The 27,958-nt window shown below is 40.4% G+C and overlaps 1 protein-coding gene across 2 annotated transcripts in view; it reads right to left on the bottom strand.

Annotated features, from left to right (window-relative positions):
* Positions 1 to 27,958, bottom strand: part of Cdk15 (cyclin dependent kinase 15) — an 80,984-nt gene that overhangs the window by 13,591 nt on the left and 39,435 nt on the right. For both annotated transcript variants that reach the window (XM_042667018.1, XM_042667019.1), the window contains exons 10-11: positions 21,636 to 21,699; positions 2,970 to 3,018 (exon numbers count right to left, since the gene is read on the bottom strand). In XM_042667018.1, coding sequence (XP_042522952.1) covers positions 2,970 to 3,018; positions 21,636 to 21,699 — 113 coding nt within the window. The remainder of the gene's footprint in view (positions 1 to 2,969; positions 3,019 to 21,635; positions 21,700 to 27,958) is intronic.

The following is a 27,958-nucleotide window of genomic DNA, read 5'->3' as shown; positions in this document are numbered from 1 at the left end:
AACCATCCCTACAACCTACAAATAAGTTTACAAACAGAAAGCCATAAGAGGGAAAACTGCAGATTCCTGAAGATCTGAAAAGTCATAGGACTGATAGCTAACATTTAATTAAGTTTCACGGCTCTAAACTAATAAAGAAAAAAAACAGAAGTGCTTGCTGAGTGTCAAATTTGCATACCAACTTAAAGCACCTTCCTAGGTGCAGGATGCAGAGGTCCTGACCCCAGGTGGTAATTGGACTAATTTTTGCATAATATTTGTGTAAGAAACTTTCAAGTATCTGATTGCCATGAGGTAAAACTATTTCTGCAAATTGGTTACTACTCTCTAATTCCAGAATAACTGATTCATAGACAAAATAAAAAAAGCTTAGGGGGCTGAGAAGGTGGTTCAGTGGTAGAGCGCGTGCCTTGCATGCATGAGGCCCTCCCTGGGTTCGATTCTTCAGCACCACATAAGCAGAAAAAAAAAAAGCCAGAAGTGGCGCTGTGGCTCAAGTGGTAGAGCACTAGCCTTGAGCTGAAGAGCTGAAGGACAGCACCCAGGCCCAGAGTTAAGGCCCACAACCGGACCCTCCCCCCAGAAAAAAAAATGTTTAGAAATTCCTAGTCCTTGCAAATCTCCAGGCCAGTTAGCACAGAAAGGAACCTAATGGTGAAGAGCTATATATGAGCCATGACCTAATGGAGGCTGGCAGGGAACCTCCATCCAGAGTGCCTTTTCCAGGCTCTGTAATAACATAACACAGTATTGGCCAATCCAGCAAAATGAGTGTGTACTTAGTAGGCTCATGTTAAAGAGGTTTTCCATCAAACCCTAATGAAAGTGCTGTGTCCATTAATAGGCCTTGCACAGTTCCACTGCACCTCTGTAAGAATCTTGGAGAAAGGCCACCACATTGACAACCTGATTCCACTGACAAGGTGTATAGACCTGTGTACCAGATATAACTTGTTTACTCCACTTACTTAGCAGCAATTACTTGGTCAGTTTCTTTGAGCCTCACTTCCCTCCTCTTTAACCTGGGAACACATTTTATAAGGATTGAATATACTAATATATGCAGTATCCTGCTGAGCATCTAGTGAACAAAGTGAATAAAGTTAGACCTCTTAGCAGAGCCCTTCACAGAACCAAGAATTTTCTCATGTGATAATCTGTTGGGCAGGTAATCTAACCTGTCCAATAGAATGTCCCATGCTGAAAGAAATGCTGTATTTCTGCTCTGCCCAATACGACAGCCACTTCCCCTATGTGGCTATGTCTCCCAAGGAATGTAGCCACTGGGATTGAACACCTGTCTTACACATGGCCACTGTTTTAGGACAGCTCCAGACATTGCTTCTTGCTTGAAGATTTGAACAGAGAGAAGGTAGAAAATTGAGTGAAGGTCAGATATTACCAGGAGCAGGAGAAGAGGCAGAAGTGGTAGGTGCTATATGGTCAGAAAAGCTCAGCACTAGAAGGAAGGGCTGAGGCGGGCAGGGAGAGACAGCCAGAAGCTGGTAGCACTGTGCACAGCGAGCAGCAGCATGAGTATTAAGGTGCTTTGTAGGTTTGAAGTTAGATTTACTTTGGAAGTCAGCAGTGAAATAAAGCAAACACTTAGCAGGTAGCACAAGAATTCTAATGTCTCAAGCCAGGTACCAGTGGCTAACACCTATAATCCTAGCTACTCGGGAGAATGAGATCTAAGGATCAGAGTTTAAAGCCAGCCTTGGCAGGAAAGACTGTGAGACTCTTATCTCCAATTAACTAGCAAACAGCCAGAAGTGGAGCTGTGATTTAACTAGTAATATGCAAATTGAGCAAAAAAGCTGAAGTATAGTACTTAGGCCCTGAGTTTAAGCCCCAGTAGTGGCACCAAAAAATAAAATAAAATAAAGTGAATTTCTTGAGATATGGGTTAGGGAGTGATTGTGCATCTCCAATAAAATAAATGACAGACAACAGTTTCCTGGACCATGTCTCCAAGACAATGGGGAATATCAGGTTCTACGGTGCTTTTGAAAATAAGCATTTGGGTTCTATAGGGCAGTCTAGGGAATGCTTTTCCTCTAAATAAAAGAAGCTTTAGTAGTATCAATTCTACATTCCTAACTTGTTTCATTCTTTCTACCATGCTATTCATTCTGTGACTTTAAAGCATGTGAACAGTATGTACGGAGCAATCACACAACATTTGGTTAGATTAAACAATTCCACATTTTCAGAGAGCAACATTGAAACGTTCGCTTAGGATCTTGGTGGATGAAACTCTTCCACGTTTCCTCACCTGCGAGACTGTGTTTTTCTTTGACATTTGAGCTCCCTTCCTCTGTCTCTGATGTTTTCCTCGCTGCCCTTTTTGCCTCCTCACTGAAGCAAAAAGAACAGAGCCTCGGCTAATTACTCTCAGATCAAATAATGCTGGTTATTGTAATTGGTCATTGTCCGAAAACACTGAAGTTCTTCTTAGCCCTGAGGTTGCCTGGCACAGCTTAGTTAGCTAACTATTCCCGGAATGTCTCTATTATCTGTTTTACTTTGCAAAAGAAACTAGGGATTTGTTGAAAGCTGGTAATAAAAGTCTGCCCTGGTCTGAGCCGAGACTGAGTTGAGAGGGCCTGGGAAAGCATGACCTCCATGAATCAAGTTCCCCCTCCAATGGCCACTCAATGATGTTATTTGGTTTCTCTGTGTCAGAGAATAATAAACCCACTAGGTTTTCTTGCAGGCCAACACTCCCACAGTTCTCAGGGCCTGGGGCATGGTTGAGGGGCACAAAACAACTTTAATGACCAAACTCACTGAAAGTAAAATGGTTCATAGAGAAAAACTAACACACTCCCAGGGGGCTGGCGGGTTGGCTCTCTCCCAGAGTGGGGTTCAGGGCCCCCAGATGGAGGCACTGGGGGTTGTTGCTCAGTGGATTGAGGTTTGGGGGAATTTCTCTTTGCCTAAAGAGAGCTTCTTGATGTGACACTTACCTGTTCCAGACAATCTGAAGGCTTTGAGGCTTAGGCAGCAGGAACCATTCTGGAAAGCACACAGAGAAACATTTAACCACACACACACACACACACACACACACACACACACACACACACACACACACACACACACACACACACACACACACACACCAAACAAACCAAAAAACCCCAAAAACACAGCCCTCCAATAGGTTGCTAAAAAAAATACTATTAAAATTCTAAATGCTCTTCTTGGCCAGGATAAATGAGGATTCCAATTTTAAGCTAACTAATGATTTTTTTTTCTTTCTCATTGTGAGGCTTGAGTTTAGGGCCAGGGCACTGTCTTTGAACCTCTTTGTACTCAAGGCTAGCACGCTACCACTTGAGCCACAGCTCCACTTCTGGTTTTTGAGAGGTTAACTGGAGTTTCACAGGGATTTTTCTGCTCAGGCTGGCTTTGAACTATGATCTTCAAATCTCAGTCTCCTGGGTAGCTAGGATTACAGGTGTGAGTTACTGGTGCCTAGTGATTTTTTTTTAATGGCAATATTAACTTGTGATTTTTAAGGTAGACTCTCACTCTGAACTTTTGTGATTCAGTGAAAGGTCACTATTATAGGGTGAATTGTGCGCTCCCCCCCCAATCCATATGTTAAAGTTCGAACTGTGAGTACCTAAGAATATGACCTTATGTGGAAATAGGGTCAAGGCAAATATAGTTAGCTAAGATCAAGTCAGAAGGGTGGGCCCTGATAAAACCCAACTGACATCCTCATAACAAGGGAAAACTTGAAGACAGACTTCTATCAGAGAAGATGATGTGAAGACAAACAAGGAGAAAAGAACCATCTATAAGTCAAAGAGAAAGGCCTGAAACAAATTCTCCCTCACAGCCATTAGAACCAACTTCATTTGCAGACCCTCTAGAACTGTGAGACTGTAAATTTCTGCTTCTTGAGCCACTCTGTTTATAGTCCTTTTCTGTGGTAGACATAGCAAATTAACACAGTCAAAATACCCAGTAAAGTCAACAAGCATTTATTTAACATATACTGTGTGCATAGAATTGTGTCAAGTGCGAGGGGGATGCAGATAAATCAAAAGAAAACTTCACCCTTGCAGGGCTTTCAATATTCATCACATGAAAAGTCATGAGATGACTGATAGTACAGAGTCCCAAGGACTCAGTAGTGATAGAAACAAGGAAAGCTAATTTTATATGCCACTATGGTAAAATAGAAGTTAAACCTGGCTTGATTAATCCAAAATAGATGACCATACAAATTGTAATTTTATTTAGAGCCTTCAATAATGTTTATTCACATATATGTGTTTCTATTACTTCTGATATTAGTATCAACCCAAACTAAAATGATGAAAAGGGTAATTTTTCATTCAACAAAATTTCAATGACTGTCAGGTATAGCTGTATATATATGCCTGTAATCTCAGCAGAAGAGGATCTTCAGTTCTAGGCTAATCTGGCCGATATAGCAAGGCCCTTTCTCAAAAAGAAACCAACCAATCATGTTTCCCTGCCCAAGAAACAAGAGTAACTAAATGTCTACTGTATGTGAGGACCATAAGAGAAGCTGTAGCAGACATTAGCTGATGCAGCTTGTAAATATCTCCTTCTGCTCATGCCTGTAATCCTAGCTCTTCAGGAGGTTGAGATCTGAGGATCACGATAAATTGCCAGCCCAGGCAAGAAAATCCGTGAGACTCTTATCTCCAGTTAACCACCAGAAAATCAGAATGGAGCTGTAACTCAATATGGTAGTGTGTTAGCCTTGAGCAAAAGAGTTCTGGGACAGTACCTAGACCCCGAGTTCAAGCCCTATGATCACCACCAACAAAAAAAAATCCCCTCCTCTTTCTTTTGAGATAGGGTCTTGCTACTTCACCCAGGCTGGCCTCTCCTTTTGCCTCAGCTTCTTCCTGGCTTAAATTTCCTGCTTTAATTATCCAAATTGACCAAAGTATATATTGATGCTTGTTTAAAATATTTCCGCTTTTTGTTTTTCTTAGGCTTGAAATATAATTGTTCTGGTTCTGAAAATCTTCTTATTTCTATATGAAAGGAATGAAGTAAGACTGTTTATCACAACTAAGAATTTAATCATAGAGTCACAAAATCGTTTTAAGAACACTGACATATTTATATTGGTATGTGTATAGAAAAAACTAGAAGACTATTGACTAGATAATGATTGTGGTTAAAGGGGCTTACCTTTTATACTTGTATATTTATTTTCCTAAAATGAATTTTCGTTTTCAGTACTGAGGTTTGAACTCAGAGCCTCACACTTGCTAGTTACACTTAAGCCATGCCTGCAGTCCCGAACACAACTTTTCATAAATTGTATATGCAGCTGGCCCTCTGTATCTACAAGTTCTGTATCCATGGATTCCTATCCAAAATTTCCTATCCAAAAATTCAACCAAGCATTGTTTTTAAACAATCATAATGAACCCGTACAGATTTTTTCTCTCACTATTGCCTAAACAACATATTATAACATCTATGCATGTGAATTAGTCATAATAAGTAATGTAGAGATGACTTAAAGTACATGGGAGAGTGTGTTGTTGGTTATACACAAATATTGCATCATTTTATATAAAGGCCTCTACTACCTGCAAGTTTTGGTATTTGAGGTGTACTAGAACAAATCTCTGTGATGCTGAGAGATGCCATTAATATTTTTCAATTTCAAAGATAACTCCAGACAGGGTCAATATGATCAAAGTACATTATATGAATATGTGGAAATAGCATGGTGAAAAATCTATTATGTTTTATTTAATACATGGGAATATTTTTAATTAAGTTTAATTGAAAATTGGAGTTCAGACAGGAACCAGTGGCTCATGCCTGTAATCCAAGCCACTCAAAGGGCTGAGACCTGAGCATTGTGGATCAGAGCTAACACAGGCAGGAAAGTCTGTGAGATTCTGATCTCCAATTAACCACAGAAAGGCTGAAGCAGTAGAGCTTCAGCTCAAGTGATAAAGTGCCAGCCTTGAGCAAACAAAGCTCAGGGACAACACCCAAGCCCTGAGTTCAAGCCTCAGTACCAGTACTAAACAAACGAATAAATATATAAACAAATACTTAAATGTACGTTGGATTTCTAGTGCTAGAGTTGTAGATAGAGAAGTGTGATATCAAAATAGCCTAAAAGCTGAAATTCCAGGTACAATCAAATGTGACCACAAGGCTGGTGGTTTCTAGTTCCAGGTGGATACAAAAAGAAGCAGTAGATTAGAATATCTGGCTTTTTTTTAAAGTATGTTTATTTTCAAACTACTTTCTGCTGCCTATTTCCGGTTTTCTCTGGGCAAAGAAATTAACATTTCTTCACTCGGCTTACATCCCAATCACTAATCTAGGTAATGAAATCCATTTCAATCTCCCATTTTTCATCTTCCCTTTTTAAGAGTTCTGCCCTGTTTTTTTTTTGGGGGGGGCCTTTAACATTGGTCTACGATTTCCAGCTTTAGTGTTATTCATATTGGAAGTTAGATTCCTTTGAGTACTGACTGAAGCAAGATAACTCTATAGCCTTGGTGACCCTCTGTTTCCTCAACCCAAGCTGTTTCCAAATCTGGGGAATGGGAGCCATTTTCCAGTTGTGGGAAAGAGAACATATATTAAGCATTTGGCTCAACAATATTAGTCTCATTCCTTTGCTTCCTATTGTCCTTCCTCCCTGTTTCTGCAGAGGTAGCAAGGTCTAAATAGGAGGCTCTGGAGGAGAGCTGGTTATTAGCTTCACCTGCAGAGCTTTTAAAAGCAAGCAGCCCTGGCTCCACCCCCCAGAGAGTCTGATTTAACTAGTCTGGTAGGGTCCAGGCATTGGTTAGTTGTTGTGCTGTTATTATGTCTTTAATGGTCTCCAGATGTCTCTGGTGAGGCTGAGACGGAGGACTGCTGGTCTTGCCAAGAAGGCAGGGTCTAGCACTCACCAGCAACTCGACATGCTCCCCTGAACTTCAGTTCCTCATTTGCAATCATTCAAGTGAGGCTGCTGAGAGAATTCCATTAATCAACATATACAAAAATGGCATTGCTGAACCTAGTATCTGACGCATACTTGATATGTTGTTCCAGGATATGAAAGAGGAAATGTGACAAGGGAGAAATCAGCTCTCATAAATGCTACCAAATAAAACAAAACAAAAGGATGGCCTGTAAGACTTGTTCTAGGATCCCAGGAGTAACAACATTTTGAACTTGAGGTCCATGTCCTGTGTAGATGGATAGTAAGATTCACCCCACATCTGTTTTGTAGCTGTATTAGCCGAGATAGAGCAACTGATGTGGCCCAGGTCAGCTAGGGAGATGCTAGGGAGCTCAGCCAAAACTGATCTGTGGTCTGCCCTCAAACTCAGGCAGATAACCAATTGCTAAATGACCTTGTATCTCTCCCATCGATTTTTCCCAGTAGTTAAGATGCAGGCAATCAATGTGAGAATAATCCACAAGCAGATAGGCATTTCACACAACACCCTTTCAAGAGGAGACTGTTTCTCTGGCTTCAATAGCCTCTAAAAATAATAGGCCTTGAGGTAGCTTGTTTTCCTGCTCTTTCCAAAGACAGTAGTAAATCATTTTTCCTCTATCTCTTCCCTCTACAGTTCTCTTTAGAAGATGTCTCATTTAAGTTCAATTGGGATTTGGGAAAGGAAAAGCAAAGCAAACTTGCAAAAGAAACTAATAAAAGCAGCATATTTAAATTTCTAAACTAAATGGAGTAAAGTTAAAATGAGAACTGCTGTTGCTATAGCAAATGATAATCCATTTTTTCATACATGTTTAATAGAACTCATTTCACAATTCACTCCAGTTTAAGAATCTTAGTCAACAGAGAATTGTTGGCTGATTGATTAAACATCACTGGGGCATTCTGAGTCTCAGCTCAGGGTAAAACATTTTCCAGTTACTATAGTCTTGCCACAGCTGCCCTAAGGTTATCTTATAGTGTGGTCTACTGAACTATACCTCTGGAATTTCCTGAATACAATACATTCTTGAGATACCATATATTTATATAGTTGATAATGTTGTTAGCCTTGTTTCACTATCTCAAGCAGTAACTTTAAAAGTGTACCACACACATTTGTAGTTTCTTTTCTCCTTCCTGTGCCTCACCCAACCCAAATGCTAGCCCCCTTATGTCTCCAAACTGCTGTCTTTCCCCTTCCTCACTGAGAGCTTGATCAGAAGCTTCCTTAGACTTTGGCTCCAAGGGTCTTGACAAGACTTTATGTTTCTCGGTGTGCATCATCAGCACTTTGGAACGTAGTGTTCTCAGGGACTAGGCTCCTTGGCATTTGAAGCTGGCCTTCCAACTCAGATTTGTGGCCTGTCACTTTTGTAACCCTGCATCACCCAAAACTTTCTGTTGTTCTGAGATATTATCCTTGGAAACCTGTTTCTAAGGCTCAGAAGAGGAAAGAGAGACTAGACATCACTCCTAGAGAATGGAGAGTGAAGAGAGAGGACATAGCCTCTTATAGGTAGCACCATGGTCAATGTCTGTCTACCAAAGGGTGTCTGAGTTTAGTCAGGCTTTTTAGTGTTAATCATATTTAATGATACATCATTTAACATTTGTCACTTTCTTGTAGGCTCTGTAAGTATTCTAGGGCCACCACAGGTAGGCCCTTAAGAATAACACTAAGAATACATACAACTGGCACAAAATAGTATTCTGTGATATTGTAGTTATGATTGTTTGTTTTTCTGCAGTCCATCTGGCTGTTCCTTCTTAGCTTCTGAAGATTCATTTTGGAGGATGATTATTTTTTTGGAGTGGGGGGAGGAGATGGGTGTTAATACTGATCCTGCAGGATTCAGTACTGTCTTTTCTTCTTTCTCTATACCCTTCCTTGGGGGATTAAATTCATAGCTGGGGCTTTGGTACTAACTTTAAACAAATTACTCCCAAATCTGTATTTCTAGATTAGAGCCTTATAATCACAAGCTGTACTTCAAAATTGCTTTTCTTATATTTCCATCTGACTCCAAATGAAAGACCTTATAGTAATGACTATACTATTACCTTCCCCATAAATTGATTCCTTTCCTTTTTTATTTATTGAAGTAAATGGTGCTACCTCACCCAGGAAAATCTAATCAGTTATAACTTCTCATGGACTTTTCCTTATAGATGCTTTAGATTTGCCTTCTCCTCTCCTTCCTCATTATTACTGCTCTAGTGGAGACATCCTAATTAGGTTGTCTCCAATATAAAGTATTGCCACATTGCTTCCAGTCTCACCTACCACCAATTCAATTCTGCATATAGTCTTCTAGACAATTTTTTCTAAAAGTTAAATCATTTCCTTATTTATTTATTGTTTTTGGGGGGGGGTCCAGTCGTGGGGCCTGAACTCTGGGCCTGGGCGCTGTCTCTCAGCTCTTCAGCTCAAGGCTAGCGCTCTACCACTTGAGTCATAGCGCCACTTCTGGCTTTTTTCTTTTTTGCTTATGTGGTGCTAAGGAATTGAACCCAGGGCCTCAAGCATGTAAGGCAAGTGCTCTACCACTGAGCCACCTTCCCAGCCCTCATTTCCCTATTTTTTTTTTTTTGGGTCCAGTTGTGGGGCCTGAACTCTGGGCCTGGGCACTGTCCCTCAGCTCTTCAGCTCAAGGCTAGCGCTCTACCACTTGAGCCACAGCGCCACTTCCGGCTTTTTTCGTTTTGCTTATGTGGTGCTGAGGAATTGAACCCAGGGCCTCAGCATGTAAGGCAAGCGCTCTACCACTGAGCCATCTTCCCAGCCCTCATTTCCCTATTTAAAAACCATCTGATGTCTTCTCTTGGCTAGTAGGATAATGTCCAAACCCTTAGGAGGATGACCTGGCACTTGTCAATGTGGTCCTTGTTCACTTCCAGCATTTTCTCCAGAGATGGCTCTCCATCAAGTCAATATTCTAAATGCCCTGTACAATCAATGTGATTGATTGATTAGCAGATACTTCGTTTTTCTACTCTTCTGCATGTAATTCCTTTATTTGGGACATCTTTTTCCTCTTGCTCACCTGGAGAAAGCCATCTTCCTCCAGTTAATCTTTCTCTGAGTCATTGTGGAGATTCCGTTTATGTCTTGTTCTCTCAAAACCATCCCCAAGTTCCCTAAGTCAAGGGCAACTTCTACCAAGGTCCCTAAAGGTCTTCTGGGATGCTGTTATAATATATTTTTCAGATTGTGTGACTGAATTATTTTTCCATCTAGACTATATTGGTTGAGAGCAGGAATCCATGCTAGATTTCTCTTTTAATTCACTAGTTCTAGAACTTAACATTTAATGAATGTTTGTTGAATGAGTGAGAAAAGCTGATGTTTGAATAAAAAATAAAAATAACACAAATTTACTACATACACCTTACTCTTAAAATGTTAGGTAACTCAAGAGATCCCACTTGTGTGTCCATCTCTTTTACAGAGCTGGCATAAGACGCTGGTCCTGACGGTGGAACACAGCCCTGCCTCTGCTTTGAGTCATTCCCTGGCATGTGGTACCTCTGGGAACTGGGAAAGTCCATTGAAGGATTTTCCTTTGTTTTTATTTTTTTAAACACTTAAAGAGCATTTATTTAATTTTAATTGACAAATAGGCAGAGTTTCCTATTAGAAAGCAATATTTTAGCTACTTCCCTCACACTTTTTCCTCATCTTAATTACTATAAGATCATCTACTCCCCCTCAATAAAAACTAATAATTGCCACCAAATAAATTAAAGATGAGCAAACTAAAAATAAATATGGAAACTAGAAGAAACTATTAATGAAGATCAAAGTGGGCTGTGTATCTAAATTAATTTCACTGACTGATACAGGGGATGGGTTAATAAAGATGTTAATAGGACCTCCCCGGGAGCTTGCGGCAGTGCTGCCCAATGACACAGTAATGAGCCCCGTCGCAGTTTATACATTCTGTGATTGCTGGTGGCTTCATTAGCTGTAGCAAGGGAGGAATGCTGAGGTCCCAGGGCAGGCTCTGTGCTGATGTCACAATCCACAAACACATTTCCAAGTGCATAGACTGGAAAATAAAGTCTGAAAAGACAAAGTAATTTGGAATTGGACCTGGAAAAATATCATTCTCTTGTCTCCAATGTATGGCATTGGTTAAATGACCAAATCACTGTATTTGCTGCTTGATTAGTTAAGGTGATGTGGAATTTTGCTATGAGCACTACTTTGAAGCCCAACAGGTTTAGATAGTCTGAGTCACTCCCTTACTGGCTGGGTGACTCGAGAAAACACACACACACACACACCTGCACATATGTGTGTGTGTATATATATATCTTTTTCTCTATAGATATTTCTAGAGGCAGAGTTAGATGTCTCAACCTTAGTTTCAACTCTTCTGAGTAAAGAGTAGATAATCATATTGTTCCTACTAGATAAGATAGATGTGACTTCAAGTAAACTGCTGTAGGCAAGTGACTCTAACAGTTAGTGCTCAAGGAATTGTAATTATTACCTGGAGACATAGTGATTAGACATCCAGAGCGTTTAGGTGTGGGAAACAGTAAGGACCCCTGGAAACCACTTAGGTATTTGAAAACAGAGTCATTTCTTACAATGTGGGAATCTAAGGAATATTTAGGCCCAAACAAGCAAAATGATAAGTAAATTCTGGTGCCATAAGGCATGTCTGATGTCTAGGAGGCCAAGATTTCTAAGGAGCTAAATATAAAAAATAGAGGCAGCATCAGTATTCCCACACCTGTCATTGGGCTTGCACCACAGTGACCACTGAGCAGCTGAACTACTACACTACATTTCAAAGAAAAAGAAAAAGAAAAGAAAGAAGGAAGAAAGAAAGAAAGAAAGAAAGGGAGGAAGGAAGGAAGGAAGGAAGGAAGGAAGGAAGGAAGGAAGGAAGGAAGGAAGGAAGGAAAGAAGAAAGGAAGAAAGAAAAGAAAAGGTAGGAAGGCTAACTTTGAGCATCTACTAAAAGCTAGGCAACCATAGCTGGGTGCCAGTGGCTCATACCTGTAATCCTAGCTACTCAGGAAGCTGAGATGAAGATCACAGTTAGAAACTTGTCTGGGACAGAAAAGTTCATGAGACTCTAATCTCTAGTTAATCACCAAAAAGCTGGAAGTAGAGCCCTAGTCTTAAGCAAAAAAGTTCAAGGACAGTGTGCAGGCCCAGTGTTCAAGCCCCATGACTGACAAAATAAAGCAGTGGATGCCCTTAATTAATGCCTCTCTTACCATTTTTTCCCCAAGTGCAATCAACCAAATAACTCCTTCAGCTAACGTAATCAAGTTGATAGTGAAGTAGGCACTATCGATGATTATGTTCACAGAAGACACAGAGATTTGCTCAGAAAGTTCCTTAACATCCCAATGGGGAAAAGGCTGACTTTAGATTTCATTCTTCCCCTGTTCCTTAGTGGTACAAGGCCTTCACACTGGATGTAAAGTCAAAACAAAACATTCCAAGAGTGAGATTTCACATTGATCCATTGCTCTAGAGTCACTATTCCAGCCTTGTTATTTCTTGCTTCCACCTGGTGGCCAAAAGTTGAAAAAGCAAGCATGCCAAAAATCAACTGGGCATGGGCAGGACCCGTGGGCCCTCTGTGGGCCCTCTGAGCCCCTCTGGTGGGGCTTTTTGTACTGTTTTCCCGCCTTTTGATTCCCTCCAGCTTTCTCTAGTGGAAAAGTCATGTGAGATGTTCTTTCCTGGGACAGAAAGAACTGGGACAATCCCAGATGCTTCCCTGCAGCTGAACTCATGTCACCAATCAGGCATGATTTTCAGCAGATATTTCTTAAAAAGCTGGAAGTCCTCTGTGGACTCGATTCCTTCTCTATGGGAACAGGCATCAAAGAGACAGGAGTAAAATGCTTTGCACGCACATCAGGAACTAATTGCCAATTTGGCAAATGCATTGACTAATGTCATGCACTGTTATTTCTAAATCCTCTCCTGTCCTTGACCCCCAGTATCTTGATGTAAACTTGGAACCATTAGTGGAGTAGGATAAACTCTTCTGGTGCCTCAAATGGAATTGAGAGGGATTTAAACTCAGCGCTTTTGAGCGGTGGAATGAACTCAGCAGTACATTAATGCTAGGATTTGAGCTCACGCAGCGTGAGCGCTTTCAAAAACCGTGTTTAAGGAAGCAAACAGAGCCACGACAGACCCTTTCAGGAGAGCAAAAGAAGTTTGAAGAAACAATCAATGACACGTTAAACTCCACAACTGGGCTGCAATCATGTGGGCAAAAAAAAAAAAAAAAAAGGTTCTCTTTATCACAGGATCTTTGCATCTAATGAGATGGTGACTGGACACCTCCAGTGGAGTAAGGCCCCCGTTTACTTTAGCTGAGACTTGTCCAAATATTTAGCTGATTCTCTGAAAAGCCCTACATGATTCTTTAGCAAATGGGTTTTTAAGGTATGATCTTATCAGCTCTCCATTGCCTTTGGGAAACCTATTTAAACGGGATTTAGAAAAAGAAAAATCAGAAATATATTGTGCTCAACAGCACACATGTTTAACGTTTTTGTTCCCTCCAGAACTTTTTGTTTTGTTTTGTTTGTGCCAGTCTTGGAAGTTGAACTCAGGGCCTGGGCACTGTCCCTGAGCTCTTTTTGCTCAAGGCTAGCATTCTACCATTTGAGCCACAGCTCCACTTCTGGCTTTCTGGTGTTGATTGGAGGTAAGAGTCTCAGACATTTTACTGGCTTTGAACCTCAATCTTCAGAGCTCAGCCTCTTAAGAAGCTAGGATTATAGGCATGAGCCACCGACACTGTCTTCAGCTTAACTATTTTAATGGTCTTCAGATACCAAGTTTAGGACCAATACCTTGCCAGTTGATAGTTTATCTTCCTTGGATCTAGCTACTGCATTTACAATTGTCTTTCCTCAGAGTTCCAATGGTGAACCCCACAGGGTGGTTAGACATGTCCTCTGCTTAGTTGGTCCTTAAATGTCTGAGGCTCAGATGGTAGTTGCCCTAAATGTATTTTCTTGGGAACAGACAGTGAAGATAAGAAGGCTGAAGGAAGTATTTCTATAGTAATCCACTATTTGAATTCACACAACTAACTTCCTGTCTTAGCAAATTTCAGCCAAGGTGAACGTCAGTTTGCTCGAAGCTTCTAGGATCTTCTGTGCTATGAACCTACTCCATCCTAGTTGGCCATGAAATGGAACTTTAACCTTTTCAAGCTTTCGGAATAGTCGAACCTCCTCCAAGGTTTTTCAGCTTGCTTCCTAGGGTAGTTTACCAAGGCTCACCAAAATTTCCCCCTCCCTCACTTCAGCAGGTCAGCACAGCCCCGGTCCCTAGCCAGTTTGATTAATGCGTCTTGGTTAATTGTGTGAAAGATGGCAGCCCTTTTGCAAGTGTGACCAGTTTATTGTTCAGCCAATCACAGGCATGTAAAAAGGGGGAGTGATTTGGAGTGGGGAAGGGGAGTGTTCTGGCAACTAAGTCAAAGGAGCATTTTGGGGGTCACAGAGCAACACCCACGTCTTTGAGGGGATGTTACTATGCTCTGCTAAACCTGTAAACCGCATGCTCAAAGCACTTTTTTTCTCTTCCCTCTGTTTTCAAGCTTTTTTTCTCCCCCCCTCCATAGTGCAAGCAAGCAAGACACTGGCTACTCTATGGATGGAGTTCACGTCCCAGGGTTTTTAATATTTCACTTTTATATTTCGGTTAGAGAATGATCCTGCTGAGAGTCTGGGAATCTGGGCTCGTCAGAACCCCTCACTGACACTTGGATATATTGCTCTGAAAGCTATCCCAGGAGAAAAGATTAAACAAAAAAAAGCCTACTTTTCAAAGCCTACTTCTCAATCTGCCCACATCAAAATAAGACAACTGGCCCTTTGAAGTAGAGGACACAGTTCTCAGACGTTTGCTTCAAGTGGCGAGTGAAGGGGAAGGAAAGAAAGGAGGGAAGGAAGGAAGGAAGGAAGGAAGGAAGGAAGGAAGGAAGGAAGGAAGGAAGAAAGGAAGGAGACAGATTTTAAAATGATACACCACTCTCACCATCCTAGGTTTAATCGGACACAAAAGTCTGCATTGATGGCTAGAAAGCCTGCAGCCTGCTCAGCAGAGCACCAAGAAAACTGGTAACGCATGGGAGAAGCCTGACAGTAGAGTTAGCACTGGGTGATTTCTTTTTTACTTTTTTCTTTTCTTTTTTTGGGGGGGTGGGGTGGGGTGGGGTGGGATGGGGTGGTCCTGGGGTGTGAACTCAGGGTCTAGGTGCTGTCTCTGCTGAGCTTTTTTTTTTTTGTCAGTCATGGGGCTTGAACTCCAGGCTTGGACGCTGTCCCTGACGCTTCAGCTCAAGGCAAGCACTCTACCGCTTGAGCCACAGTGCCACTTCCAGTTTTCTGGTGGTTTATTGGAGATAAGAGTCTCATGGACTTTCCTGCCCAGGCTGGCTTTGAACCATGATCCTCAGATCTCAGCCTCCTGAGTAGCTAGGGTTATAGGTGTGAGCCATCTGTGCCTGGCTTCTGAGCTTCTTTTGATCAAGGCTAGCACTCTATCACCCCATTGCCAGTGTTCTCTAAGTACTGAATTGGAGATAAGAATCTCTTGGACTTTCCTGCCCAGGCTTCAACCTGTGATCCTCAGATCTCAGCCTCCTGAGTAGCTAGGATTACAGGTGTGAGCCACCAGCACCAGCTGTCTATGAGCTTTTGTGCTCAAGACTAGTGCTCTCCCACTTGAGCTCTACTTCCAGATATTTTTTGTGGTTTATTGGAGATAAAAGTCTCATGGACTTTCCTGCCTAGGATGGCTTTAAAGAGTTATCCTCAGATCTCAGCCTCCGGAGTAACTAGTATTACATGTGTGAGCCTCTGGTGCCCAGCTAGCACTGGGTGATTTTTAAAACCTGTAGGAACAGAGCCTGTATTGTTTTTGCAGACATAGTCTAGACAAAGCCTAGAAATGGTGGAGTGGATGCTGATGGGCTTTGATAGTTTTCCCATGCCCAGAGCAATGGGGCTTCCTCAAAGTGGTTGGATAAAGATATGTCTAAACAGCACAGAACAATCCAATTTTTAAGATGGGCAAATGAATAGACATTTCTCTAAAAGCATACATATGGCCACTAAGTACATGAAAAATGTTCAGTATCACTAATCATCAAGAAATGCAAATCAAAACCATAATTAGCTGTCACCTAGCTAGTTAGAATGGATTTTATTTTAAAAAAGACAAAATGATAAATGCTTGCAAGAATGAGGAAAGGAGGGAAGTCTCATATACTACTGGTGGGCATGTAAATTAGCACAGGCATTAAAGAAAACAGTTGGGTGGTTCTTCAAAAAAGCTAGGATTAATCCTGGAGTAAGTGGCTTATGCCTGTAATCCTAGCTACTCAGGAAAGTGAGATCTGAGGATTACAGTTCAAAGCCAGGTTAGGCAAGAAAGTCCATGATATTTTTTCCTCTAATTAACTACCAAAAAAAAAGTTAGAAGTGGACCTGTGGTTCAAGTGGTAGTGTCCTAACTCTGAGCAAAAGAGCTCAGGGACAGTGTCTAGGTTCAAGCCCCAGGACCTGAACAGAACGAAACCCAAAACAACAACAAAAGAAATCCTAAATACTAAAACTAGAATTATGCTATGATCCCCCAATCCCACTACTGCATATGTAGCCAAAGAAACAAAACCAGCATACCATATAGATATCTGCACTTACATGTCTACAGTAGTACCACAATAACTAAGACATGGAATCCATCTAGATATCCATTAACAGAAGAAGATGAAGAACTGTGATACAGCCAGGCATTAGTGGCTCATGCCTATACTCCCAGCTACTCATGAAGCTCCAAAGTCAGCCCAACCAGGAAAGTCCATAAAACTTTTATCTCCAATCAACTACCAAAAAAGCCCACAGTGGAGCTGTAGTTCAAATGATAGTTCAGGGACAGCACTCAGGCCCTGAGTTCAAGCCCCAGGACTGGCATACATATGCACACACACACACACACACACACACACACACACACAAAAGAAGAAAAGAAAATATGATACACACAGAAATACTATTCAGTCATAGAAAAATGAAATTCTATAATTTGCAGTAATGTGGGTGGAACTGGGATAAGTCAGTGAAGTGAATCAGGCACAGAAATACACACAAATTTTGATGTGTGAAAGCTAAAAAACTTGGTCTCCTAGAAGTAGAGGAGAGAGTTGTGGTTATCAGCATCTGGAAAGTGTGTGGAGGAGAGCAGGTCAAAAAAGATGGTTAGTGGGTACAGAGGAAGTTAGAAGGAATAATTCATTTCTGGGCTGAGGTGTAGAGTGGTAGAGTGCATTCTTAGGACATTCAAGATGCTGGATTCAGTTTCGGCATTGCAAAAAAAAGGTATCAAGAGGAATAATTTCTCATGTTCTATAGCTCAGCAGGATAACTTCAATTGATAACAACTAACTGAACATTTCAGAATAACTATTAGATCACTGGGATATAGTTGAGTGGATGAGCACTTGCCTAGCACATGTGAGGCCCTGGGTTCAATCCTCAACATCCCCAAAACAAAAACAACAAAATAGCAAATGGAGAGGATTTCTAATGCTCCCAGCACAGAGGAATAATATGCTAACTGATTTGATTATTACACATTACATATATGGACTGAAATATGACACTGTACTCTATAAATATGTACAACTATATGTTAGTTTTTAAATGTATAATTACATTACATTAATGTCCAATGTACAATGTTAATTGTGCTGGCTGAATGTGAAGTTGGGAGCTTTATTACTACTTGGAATGAGAAGGACAGGAATGGAAGTCTTGTCCAGAATGGTGTTAGCATAGTTCTCCTCTATGACAATTTTCTGGCTCCCATCACCTCTTCAGTTCCCTTTAAATGATTAAAGTTCAACTGTGTAGCAGCAGCAGCAGCAGCAACTCTGTAATGGGGGTGGGGGAAGCTCAAAAGGACTTACTGATTCATATAAAGGAAGGCTCCTGGAACAGATCTTGATGACCCATTAAGATAGTGCTTAGGATTGAGTTATTAATATAGTCTGATATTGGGCCCAAGATATGCCAGACGCTGAAGATTTGCAGCAGCAGGGTTAGACATCTTGGCTGTGGCTAAAGTTAAACTCCCTTCTTTCTATAAGCTTAGCCTCACCCATAGTCTCGAGCTTCCCAAGCCAATGAAAGCAGCACTCACAAATGAGTATCCAGGTAACAAGGAGAGTGGTTCAAGAGTAGAGAGTCCAAACCCAAGTTCTAGAGACCCACCAACATAGCACATCCTTCTGTGTTGCGCTGCACCCTGTGTAGCACCTAGTAGGTAAGTGCTCAAAAAAGCTGACTTCTCTGAATTAAACACTTACTAGAAAAATAACACAAAATGTGAGCCTTCTTGGTGCTAAGCCTGGAGAATTTCTTTGTAAATAAAAATGGCATATTGCTTGGACTTGGCAAAACAATGAAAAATGTAGCAATTTTCTATTTTATTGGAGCCTTGTTACCCTATTTCACACAGAAATTACAGGGAAACATTTCAGCTAAGTTTCTGTTATTTTCATCAAGATGTTCTATGATTGCCGGGACCCACTTAAAATCCAAATGGGTGAAGTTTGGGAAAACAGCATATGATAATCATGGAAGCTTCATATTTACAGCATCTAAAATATTTCCTGTGACCCTAAATTTTTATACCCATAGGTGGTAGGAAAGTGAGGAAAGTAAGAGGACCAATGTTTACCTGGATGGAGAATTGGGTGGAGGGGAAAAGCGTAGGCAGGATAGAAAGATGAGAGCCAGGTTCTGGAAACCATGGTAACTGGAGATGGACTACTGCATTTTGAACCACATTCTCCACAAAAGGCTTTTCCTTTTTCTCTCAATTTCACAGCAAACAGAAAAGGTACTGTTCTAAGCTCTCTGGCTGGGATAACATTTTCCTTATTGTGTTAAATTCAAGCAAATAGTAAGAAATGGTAAACCATTGTAAGTGGAAAAAAAATATAATCATTCATAAAACAGTTGAGAGGATTTTAGTCTGCTGTTAGTTTGTTTGTTTTCTTTTTGTCAGTCATGGGGCTTGAACTGTGAGCCTGGGCACTGTCCCTCAGCACTTCAGCCCAAGGCTAGTGCTCTACCACTTGAGCCACAGTGTCACTTCTGGCTTTTTCTGTTTATTCCTCATGTGCTGAGGAATTGAACCCAGGGCCTCATGCCTTCAAGGCAAGCACTCTACCACTGAGCCACCTTCCCAGCCCAGTCTGTTGTTAGTTTTATGTAGGATTTAAAAGTAGTAGATGTTATATTAAAAAAAAAAATGAAAAGGTCCCTGCCTCTTATATCTGTTGTTTTCTCCTTCTTCCTTCCTTTCCTTCCATTTATTTATTTATTTATTTTTATTGTGAAAATACTGTACAGAGGAGTTACAATTACATGGGCAAGATAATGAGTACATTTCTTATCAAGCATTGTAGCCTCCTCCTTTGTTTCCCCTTCCTATCCCTTCCCATCCTCCCCCTCCCCCCCCCACACACACATCCTTTCCTTTCTTTAACTAATGGTATTGGGGCTTGAACTCAGGGCTTGGACACTGTCTCTGAGCTTTTTTTACTCAAGGCTAATGCTGTACCACTTGAGCTACAACTCTACTTCCAACTTTTGTGTGTGTGTGTGTGTGTGTGTGTGTGTGTGTGTGTGCTTAATTAGAGATAAGAGTGTCACAGATTTTACTTCCTAGGCTGGCTTTGAACCGTGACCCTCAGATCTCAGCCTCCTGAGTAGCTAGGATTACAGGTGTGAGCCGTTAGTGCCTGGCCCATTTCTCCTTCTTTGACAATCATACTACGTAACCTAGGCTGGCTTTAAAATCCATATATACAAGCCTCAGCCTACTATGTGTATAAGTGACATGAGCCACTATGCCTGGCCTTTTGTTTTCTTCTTCCTCTTTTTTTTTCTTTTTGTTTTTCTTTTTGTTAGTTGTGGGGCTTGAACTCAGGGCCTGGGTACTGTCCCTGAACCTTTTTGCCCAAGGCTAATGCTCTACCACTTTGAGCCACAGAGCCATTTCCAGTTTTCTGGTGATTAATTGGAGATAAGAGGCTCATTGACTTTGCTGTTTGGCCTGGCTTCGAACCTTGATCCTCAGATCTCAGCCTCCTGAGTAGCTAAGATTACAGGTGTGAGCCACTGGCACTTCCTGGGATCTTTTCTTCTTTAATCACTTTTTACTCTCCCTCTAATATTTTGCTCTCAGGAAACCATGTTACTCACATACAGTTGTTTGTAATAACTCAACACTTTGTAATACTAACAACTTGAAAAGGTTTTGGATTTAATAATGGATGAGAAAAGAAAGTAAAGACTAGAAAAATCTGACTTGAAGCACATTCATCTTAATTTGTCCTCCTCAGTACTACTCCCCATTAATCCTATCAATGGAGCTTGGATATAGCTTTTGATTGATCCTCTACTTTTTGATATTGTCATTTACCCTGCCTTACTGCTTATCCCCTCTCTTCTGACTCAACATCCTTGAAATGATTTCTGGGTAATCTGAATCACTTGGTATGACTTCATGACTACTTTTCTGTTTTCATGGATAAGACTTTTTCTTGTTATTCTTTTTGGTAATGGGACTTGAACTCAGGGCCTGGGCACTGTCTCTGAGCTCTTTTGCTCAAGTCTAGCACTCTACCAAATTGAGCTACAGTTCCACTTCCGGTTTTCTGGTGGTTAATTAGGATTACAGGTGTGACACTTTTTTTTTTTTTTTTTGTATGTGTGGTATTGCCATTTGAATTCAGGGCTTGATACTTGTTAGGCAAGAGCTCTACAACTGAACCATGCTCCCAGACCCACAGAGACATTTCAAACACCTCCAACTCTTATGCAGTCAGTTTTGTAGGACAAAATGAACAAGTGTTGGGTCTGGAAGCAATGGATGAATTCTTAATAAGTATAATCTAGAGACATCATACATGGTTTGTTCTAGGTCTAGCAAGGCTCTAACTCCTCTCTGTTGCTTTAGCTTCCCTCCCTGCCCCTCCAGTACTTTGTAAGTTCAATAACCTAGCAAGTCAAATCAATGATAGTCAAGGGGCACAAAAAGTGAGATCATGCCAGGCACTGGTGGCTCACGCTTATAATCCTAGCTACTCAGGAGGCTGAGATCTGAGACTCGCAGTTCAAAGTCAGCTCAGGCAGGAAAGTCCATGAGATTTATTTCCAATTAACAACCAGAAAACCAGAAGTGGAGCTGTTTCTCAAAGTGGTAGACTGTTAGCCTTAAGCAAAAGAACTCAGAGACAATGCCTAGGCTCTGAGTTCAAGCCCCACAAACCAACAACAACAACAACAAAAAGCTATACCATGTCCTCACTCAAGGATTTAAAATCATATTGTTCCTTTGAACTACTGGGTATTAGAAATGGCTGTGAAACTCATGGTAACAATAATTCCAAATGACTTTTTAGCTTGCTACTTGTGTTTCACAGTCTCAACTACTATTTTAATACCTTTCTCATAAAAGGGTGAGTCAGGAAATACAGGAATCTAGAAATCTCATTTTTGTTGTTAAGTTCACAATACAAGATAGACACTCTATGTAACCAATGCTCTCTTGTCATTGCTGATCTTCACCATATTCCAGACTTTGGATCAATATTACCTGGATTGTAGTTAGGTAGCTTGGAGACTCCAGGCCAAGTATCCTCTGTAGGGACACCCAACACCTGTATAAAATAACAGAAAAATGAAGGAAGATGAGGAAGGGAAAGAAAACTAGGTATGGAGCAGAAACAAAGATTAAAAAGGGCAGATGAAGGAAGGAGGAAGACAGAGGAAGGTGTCACCAGACACCAGCTGATATACATGAGAAAGAAATTTTAGTGTCTCTGATCTTGTTTAGTTTATTGGACAATCTCGAGCATATCCCTATGAGCTTGTGTGCTCATGACTGGCTTGTTATCTTGAGGCAGATTACACAGCCTGGCTGAAAGGCTTTCTCATCTGCAAATTGTCATGCGTGAAGATCCATGAGGATCAGCGTTGGCAGCTAGGAATATAGAGAAGCAGCAGTGGCTGTCCCTTCGGCCTTACATCCTATCACCACAAGCATATTGACCGTAGAGACACTTGACAGCTTAAATCATGCCTCAGGATGACCATTCAGCTGTTCCTCCGTGTGCTCAAATTAAAAAGGATTCAGATTACTGACCTCTGGGCAGTGGAATGCTAGCAAAAAAAAATCATTCCGAATTTATCTCTAGTCCCTTCTATAAATTCCATCTCTTCTCTTTGTTTTCTCCATGCTTAGCACCTTAGAATATGGTATTTGATGTTTCACTGGAGGATTGTAATGGCAACCCCCATTGACCCATGCTTTTGGTGACCAAATTGAAACTTAGTTTTTCATGAAGATGTTATATGGAAAGAAGAAAATCTTTGAAAACAGGAAGCCAAAGCAGAGTTTGGATGGAGCATTATTCTTTTAAGATAATCATAAAAGCCCGGAACCAATTACACAGGGAGTCTGTTTTGTGAAATAAAGCACAAGTAACTTTCACTTCATGACTACCATATAGTGCTTCTGCACGGTGCTGAACATAGATGTTTCAGGTTTTATGGTAGGAAATTAATTGCCTAATAATGGCTAAATATATAATCAGTGAGGAATCTAGGATTTTAAATCGATCCATTTGCTGCCTAGGACTCTGACTGAGAAATATGCTTCTGGAGGCCCATGAAGCTTGTCCACAAACAAAAGACATTAAAGTGCTATTTTTGTCACATATAATAATAAAATCATACCACCCAGTAAAATCTTCTTGCTTTGATCCATTCTCTAAACAAACTGGAAAGTCACTGAGAGGATTATAGGCTTTTCCTATTGACCACCCTGAGCCAGAGGGAACTCTGACAAACTAGGAATCCACTTTGAAAAACCAACGGGACTAATTCTTCTTTTGTAGGAGAGCACAGCTCATTCTGCTTTCTCAAGCTACCACCTTATGTATTTGCACAGATGCACTTGTGAATGGGTGAGTGTGAGGCATGGGTACCCATTCATTTGTTGGCTGGCAAATCCCAATGGAAAGAAAAACAAAATAATGAAAAAAATTCAGGAAATAAGTATATTTTCTCTAAGGTGAAAGTTATCAAACTTGTTGGTTACTTTGTATTATGTTTAACTAATGCCAACAAAAATGGATACTAAACTTTTGGGACAGTCTTATGCTCAAAGCCTCAAGGTTAAGATTTTAGAAATTAAAATTTTAATGTATTTTTAATGGAAATTTGATGATCAGTTTCCATTTGGAAGTTATAGAATTCTTTTTCACTTCTGACAATTACTACTAAAGCTTCCCTTCCCTTTCTAAGAAACTGAAGACCAGCCATTGTTGATTTAAACCCATGAGGACTCTTTCAGGACAGCTAGTGAGTTCTGTGTTTTAGACCATAGTGTCTATAGAAGCTGTCCACTGCCTTTGCTGAAATGGAAACTAATGGCATTTGGACTGATAGATTCAAAATTGGAGTAGTTTATTCTCAGTTTTGAACTGAGTCCAAAATGATTTGACCAAAAAACCCCACTTAACTGCAAATTTACATTTTAAAAATTAGCCACAAATCTATTATCTATTACATAGATACTTATTACATAGATATAAATACATGTATGAGTGCACACAGATGAGAAAGATGATCAAATACTCAAGGGGAAGTGGCTCAAGTGGTAGAACATCTGCCTAGCAAACATGAGTCTCAAAGTGCAAACCTCACTAACTGTGGTTAGATGTTGGAAAATTTAGAATAGACTTATTTATGTCAAAGAAGCAATCCCTGCATTAAGTGCCATGAGACCTCAAAAATAAATTTCATATTTTTATCTGTGTAGACCACATTTAGTAAAACTCAAACTCAGGAATGATTTGTAATCTGCTTAATTTTCTAGTTTAGTTCACAGGCAACAAAAGTGAACATAGACAAACAGGACTGCATAAAACTAAAAAGATTTTATACAGAAAAAAAATAGTAGAGTATGGAGACAACCTATGGAATATTTCCAAACTGAATCTGATAAGGAATTCATATCCAAAATTTGTAAGAAACTCTAAAAGACTGTATAGGAAGAAAATAAATCACATGGACTTCAATACAAATTTCTCGAAAGAAGATATGCAAATGAAAAAATGTTTAAAATCAATACTATCAGAGAATTGTAGGTTAGAACAACAATTAGTTATGATTAACAGCACAGAAATATCAACTCTTTCCCATTGGAATGATCACCATAAAAAAGATAAAATGTAATTTTGTACTGTTGGTGAAAATGTATGTTAGAAAAGCCATTAAAAGAAAAAGTCTGAGTGCCAGTGGCTCATGCCTGTAATCTTAGCTACTCAGGAGGCTGAGATCCAAGGATTACAGTTTAAAGCCAGCTAGAGTAGGAAAGTCTATAAGACTCTTATTTCCAAATAAGCATCCAAAAGCCAGAAATGAAGCTGTGGCTCAAGTGGGAAATTAACTTTGTGCAAAAAAGCCCAGGGACAGCACCTAGCTCTGATTTCAGGCCCAGGACCAGCCCACACAAAAATAATGAACTAACTCACTAAGTAATAAACAAAAGAGAAAGAAAAAAAAAGAGAAACCAACCTGTGGGGTTAGAGGCATGGCTCAGGTGGTAGAGTGCCAGCCAATAAGTCAAAGTGTCAGATAACAAATTTGAGTCCTGGTCTCAGACAAACAAACAAACAAACAAACAGTGATTAAGGAAGTACATTGTAAGTTCTTTCAAAATGAAACTACCCTATAACCTAGAAATCCCACTACTGAGTATGCACCCAAAAACATGAAGTGAGGACATAGAGGGGACATTTATAATCTTGCATTTATTGCAGCATTAGTCACAAGATATGGAACTAACAAGTATCCATCAACAAATGAATAGATAAAAATAATGTGGCACATTATCCATAATGGTATAGCATCCAGGCTTAAAAGGGAATCTTGTCATTTGTGGCAATATGGAGAACACTGTTAAGACATTATGTAAAATAAAATAAGCCAGACACAGAAACAATGAATACTTTATGACCTCAAAGGTACAGCCTAAAGAAGCTGAACTCACTGAAGTATAATAGTGGTTACCCCAGACTAAAGGAAAGGGGAGCTGGGGAAATGTTAGTTGAAGGATACAAAATTTCAGGGAGATAGGAGAAATAAGTTCAAGAGACCTGTTGAACAACAAGGTGATGATTATGTATTGAATTATTGAAAATTGCTGAGTAGATTTTAAGATGTCTTATGGGTAAGGGCAGATAAGTATGTGAAGTGATGTATATATTAATTGGCTTGGCGTGGCCAAATCCACAATGTTTATTTAAAACATTTGTTGGTGCTAGAAAATAGCTCAGTGGAATAGCAGTACATGAGGCATACAGGAGGCCAGAGGGTCCAACCCCAGTACTACAAAAATGAATGAATAGTTAATTTAAATTTAGAAACCCACGTCATGATAAATATGTATACATTTGTCAATTGCTAAATAAAGAAATCAGTCCATATGGATATACTTCCTAAAGAAATGTCAAGGTCATCAAATGTAATGTCAGTGGTTTGTTGGTCACTGCTGGAATTCTATTACTTGAACCACACCTCCAGCCCAGTGTTAATGCTTTTGTAAGACATCACATGAAATGTTTTTTCCTGTGACATTTTTGCTATACCCTTATTTATATGTGTTCAGCTGGATTGAAACATTATTTCCTATGAAGATTATACATTGAGCTGGGCACTGATTGCTTACGCCTGTAATTTTAGCTACTCAGGAGGCTGAGATCTGAGAACCACTATTTAAAACCAGACCAGGAAATAAGGTTTGTGAGACTCTTACCTGCAATTAAACATACCTACACACACATACACACACACACACACATATATACACACACACACAGCCAAAAGTGGAGCTTAGCCTTGAACACAAAAGCTCAAGGATACTACCCTAGCCCTAAGTTCAAGCCCCAGGACTAGCACCAGAAAAAAATGACAAATGAATCCAAAGTTCTATAGTCCCTTCTTAGCTGTTTCTTTCCTCATGCACTTTCCACCTGGCCCAAATTTTTGTAAGGTCCACTCCTGGATGGCCAGCAGACTCCACCCTCATCGCAGCAGTCTCCACCCAGTACCTGCGTTACCTAGGCAACTGGGACACCTGGAAGAGGTCACATCTGCATCCGCTGAGGCCACATCTGAATTTGATGTGGCCACACCCTTCTCCACCCATACCCTAGATAAAGCCTAGGGCAGGCCCAGATGCTCTCTCGCTGCTCTTTTCTAGCTCTCTCTGCTCTTTTCTAGCTCTCAGCTTTTTCCTTCTCTTCTCTTTTCTAGCTCTCTCTTCTCTTTTCTAGCTCTCTCTGCTCTCTCTGCTCTTTTCTAGCTCTTTCCTCTCTCTTTCCTCTCTTTCCCAGCTCTCTCTCATTCCCAGGCCTTTCCCAGCCGCGTGCAGTGCCAACCTTGCCTGGTCCCAGCAGGTCTACTGAATAAACCTACCCCTTACCTGAATATCACGTGCGTGCTGCTGTTCTTACTCGGCTACCTCTTTTTAAAAACCTAACAATTTTGATCAAAGTTAAATATATTATTATTATTGTGTTGTTGTTGTTGTTGTTATTTAGCACTTATTTTCAGCCAGGCACTGTAGTAGGAAAAAATAAGTCTAATCTAATTGAGATGCAGTGGTGTAAACGACAATAATGGTATTCAATGTGGTGATTTTCCTCATGGTTTCCCCAGAACTACAGATGCTGGAACAAAACTGCTAGACAGAAGTATAAGAAAATATGACTTAATTAATCTGACCTCCTAGCACCCAAAATGCTTAGCTAAGTAATCTAGAACTATCTCCTTGAAGCACAGGTTGAAACTTGAGAAATAACTAAGGGAAATAAACCTAATAAACAGAGGACAAGATTTAAAAAGACTGAAGCCAGAATGTTCTTTTTTGTATTTTGTTTAAAAACTCACAACTTCATAGAATGAGAGAATCAAACACAATTTAAGACTCTGAGACCTTAGAAGGTTAGCTGTAGTCTTGCTTTACCAGAACTGTGTTCAAAACCCATGAGTTCTGACACCAGACCAGTGTTATTTCTCATCTGTTTACTTATGTTAAATTTCAGATGAGCTGTCACGAATGTTAACAATAAAACCACTTGGCTTTACTGAAGTATGATAGACACCAACATGATTTCCTGGTAGGACTTGTTGGACTGATTTGTTAAGACAGATTCACTCTTTTTTTTTTTTTGGAAGTTTATGTCCAGCTTCAAATCTGACATGTTTTACTTACTAAATCACATAGTTCATTCTTCAAGGGGCCAGGGCTGGTCACCAGTGTTAGCCTTACAACTTGAACTAATAACTCGAGTGGCATTGTTCCAGGAAACATCTAGTCTATTCTTTCTATTCTATGATGGCTGCGACCAAAAGACAAATTTCATGTGATTCCATGGACAGGAGTACCTAGAATAAGCAAGTTCATACAGATAAAAAAAAGTAGCTGCATCCTAGGGACTGAAAGGACATGGTGCATGGAAGCTAGTGTTTAATGGTTGAGGTAATGCAAAGGCGCTGGATGTAGTGCGTTACAATGTGCAAGCACCTTGTAAGACGAACTGTGCACTTGAAAGAGCATGTGGATGAGTGTTGTAATTACTTCTTTTACACTAACATGAGAAGTCTCTGTCTCCTCAGAGTTCAAGGTATACTTGGTGTTTTATCTTCAGTTGGGAAAGATCCAGGGCCAACTATATGGTTGAATTAGTGTTGAGGGTGATAAGGCAGGTGGGATTGAAAGAGATTGCCCCAAGAAGTTGAGACAATAATGATAGAAAACAGCAGCCTGGGTGGTTATCAGTGGGTAGCTTCCTAGGCTGCGTTGGCACAGCAAAGGTTTTCCTAACTACTAAGAGCTAAGGTACTTAG

The sequence above is a fragment of the Dipodomys spectabilis genome, unplaced genomic scaffold (genome assembly GCF_019054845.1).
Source record: "Dipodomys spectabilis isolate Male_0828 unplaced genomic scaffold, ASM1905484v1 ptg000373l, whole genome shotgun sequence".
NCBI classification, from domain to species: Eukaryota; Metazoa; Chordata; class Mammalia; order Rodentia; family Heteromyidae; genus Dipodomys; species Dipodomys spectabilis.
Note: the sequence above shows the minus strand (reverse complement) of the source record. Positions and strands in the feature narration are given on the sequence as shown.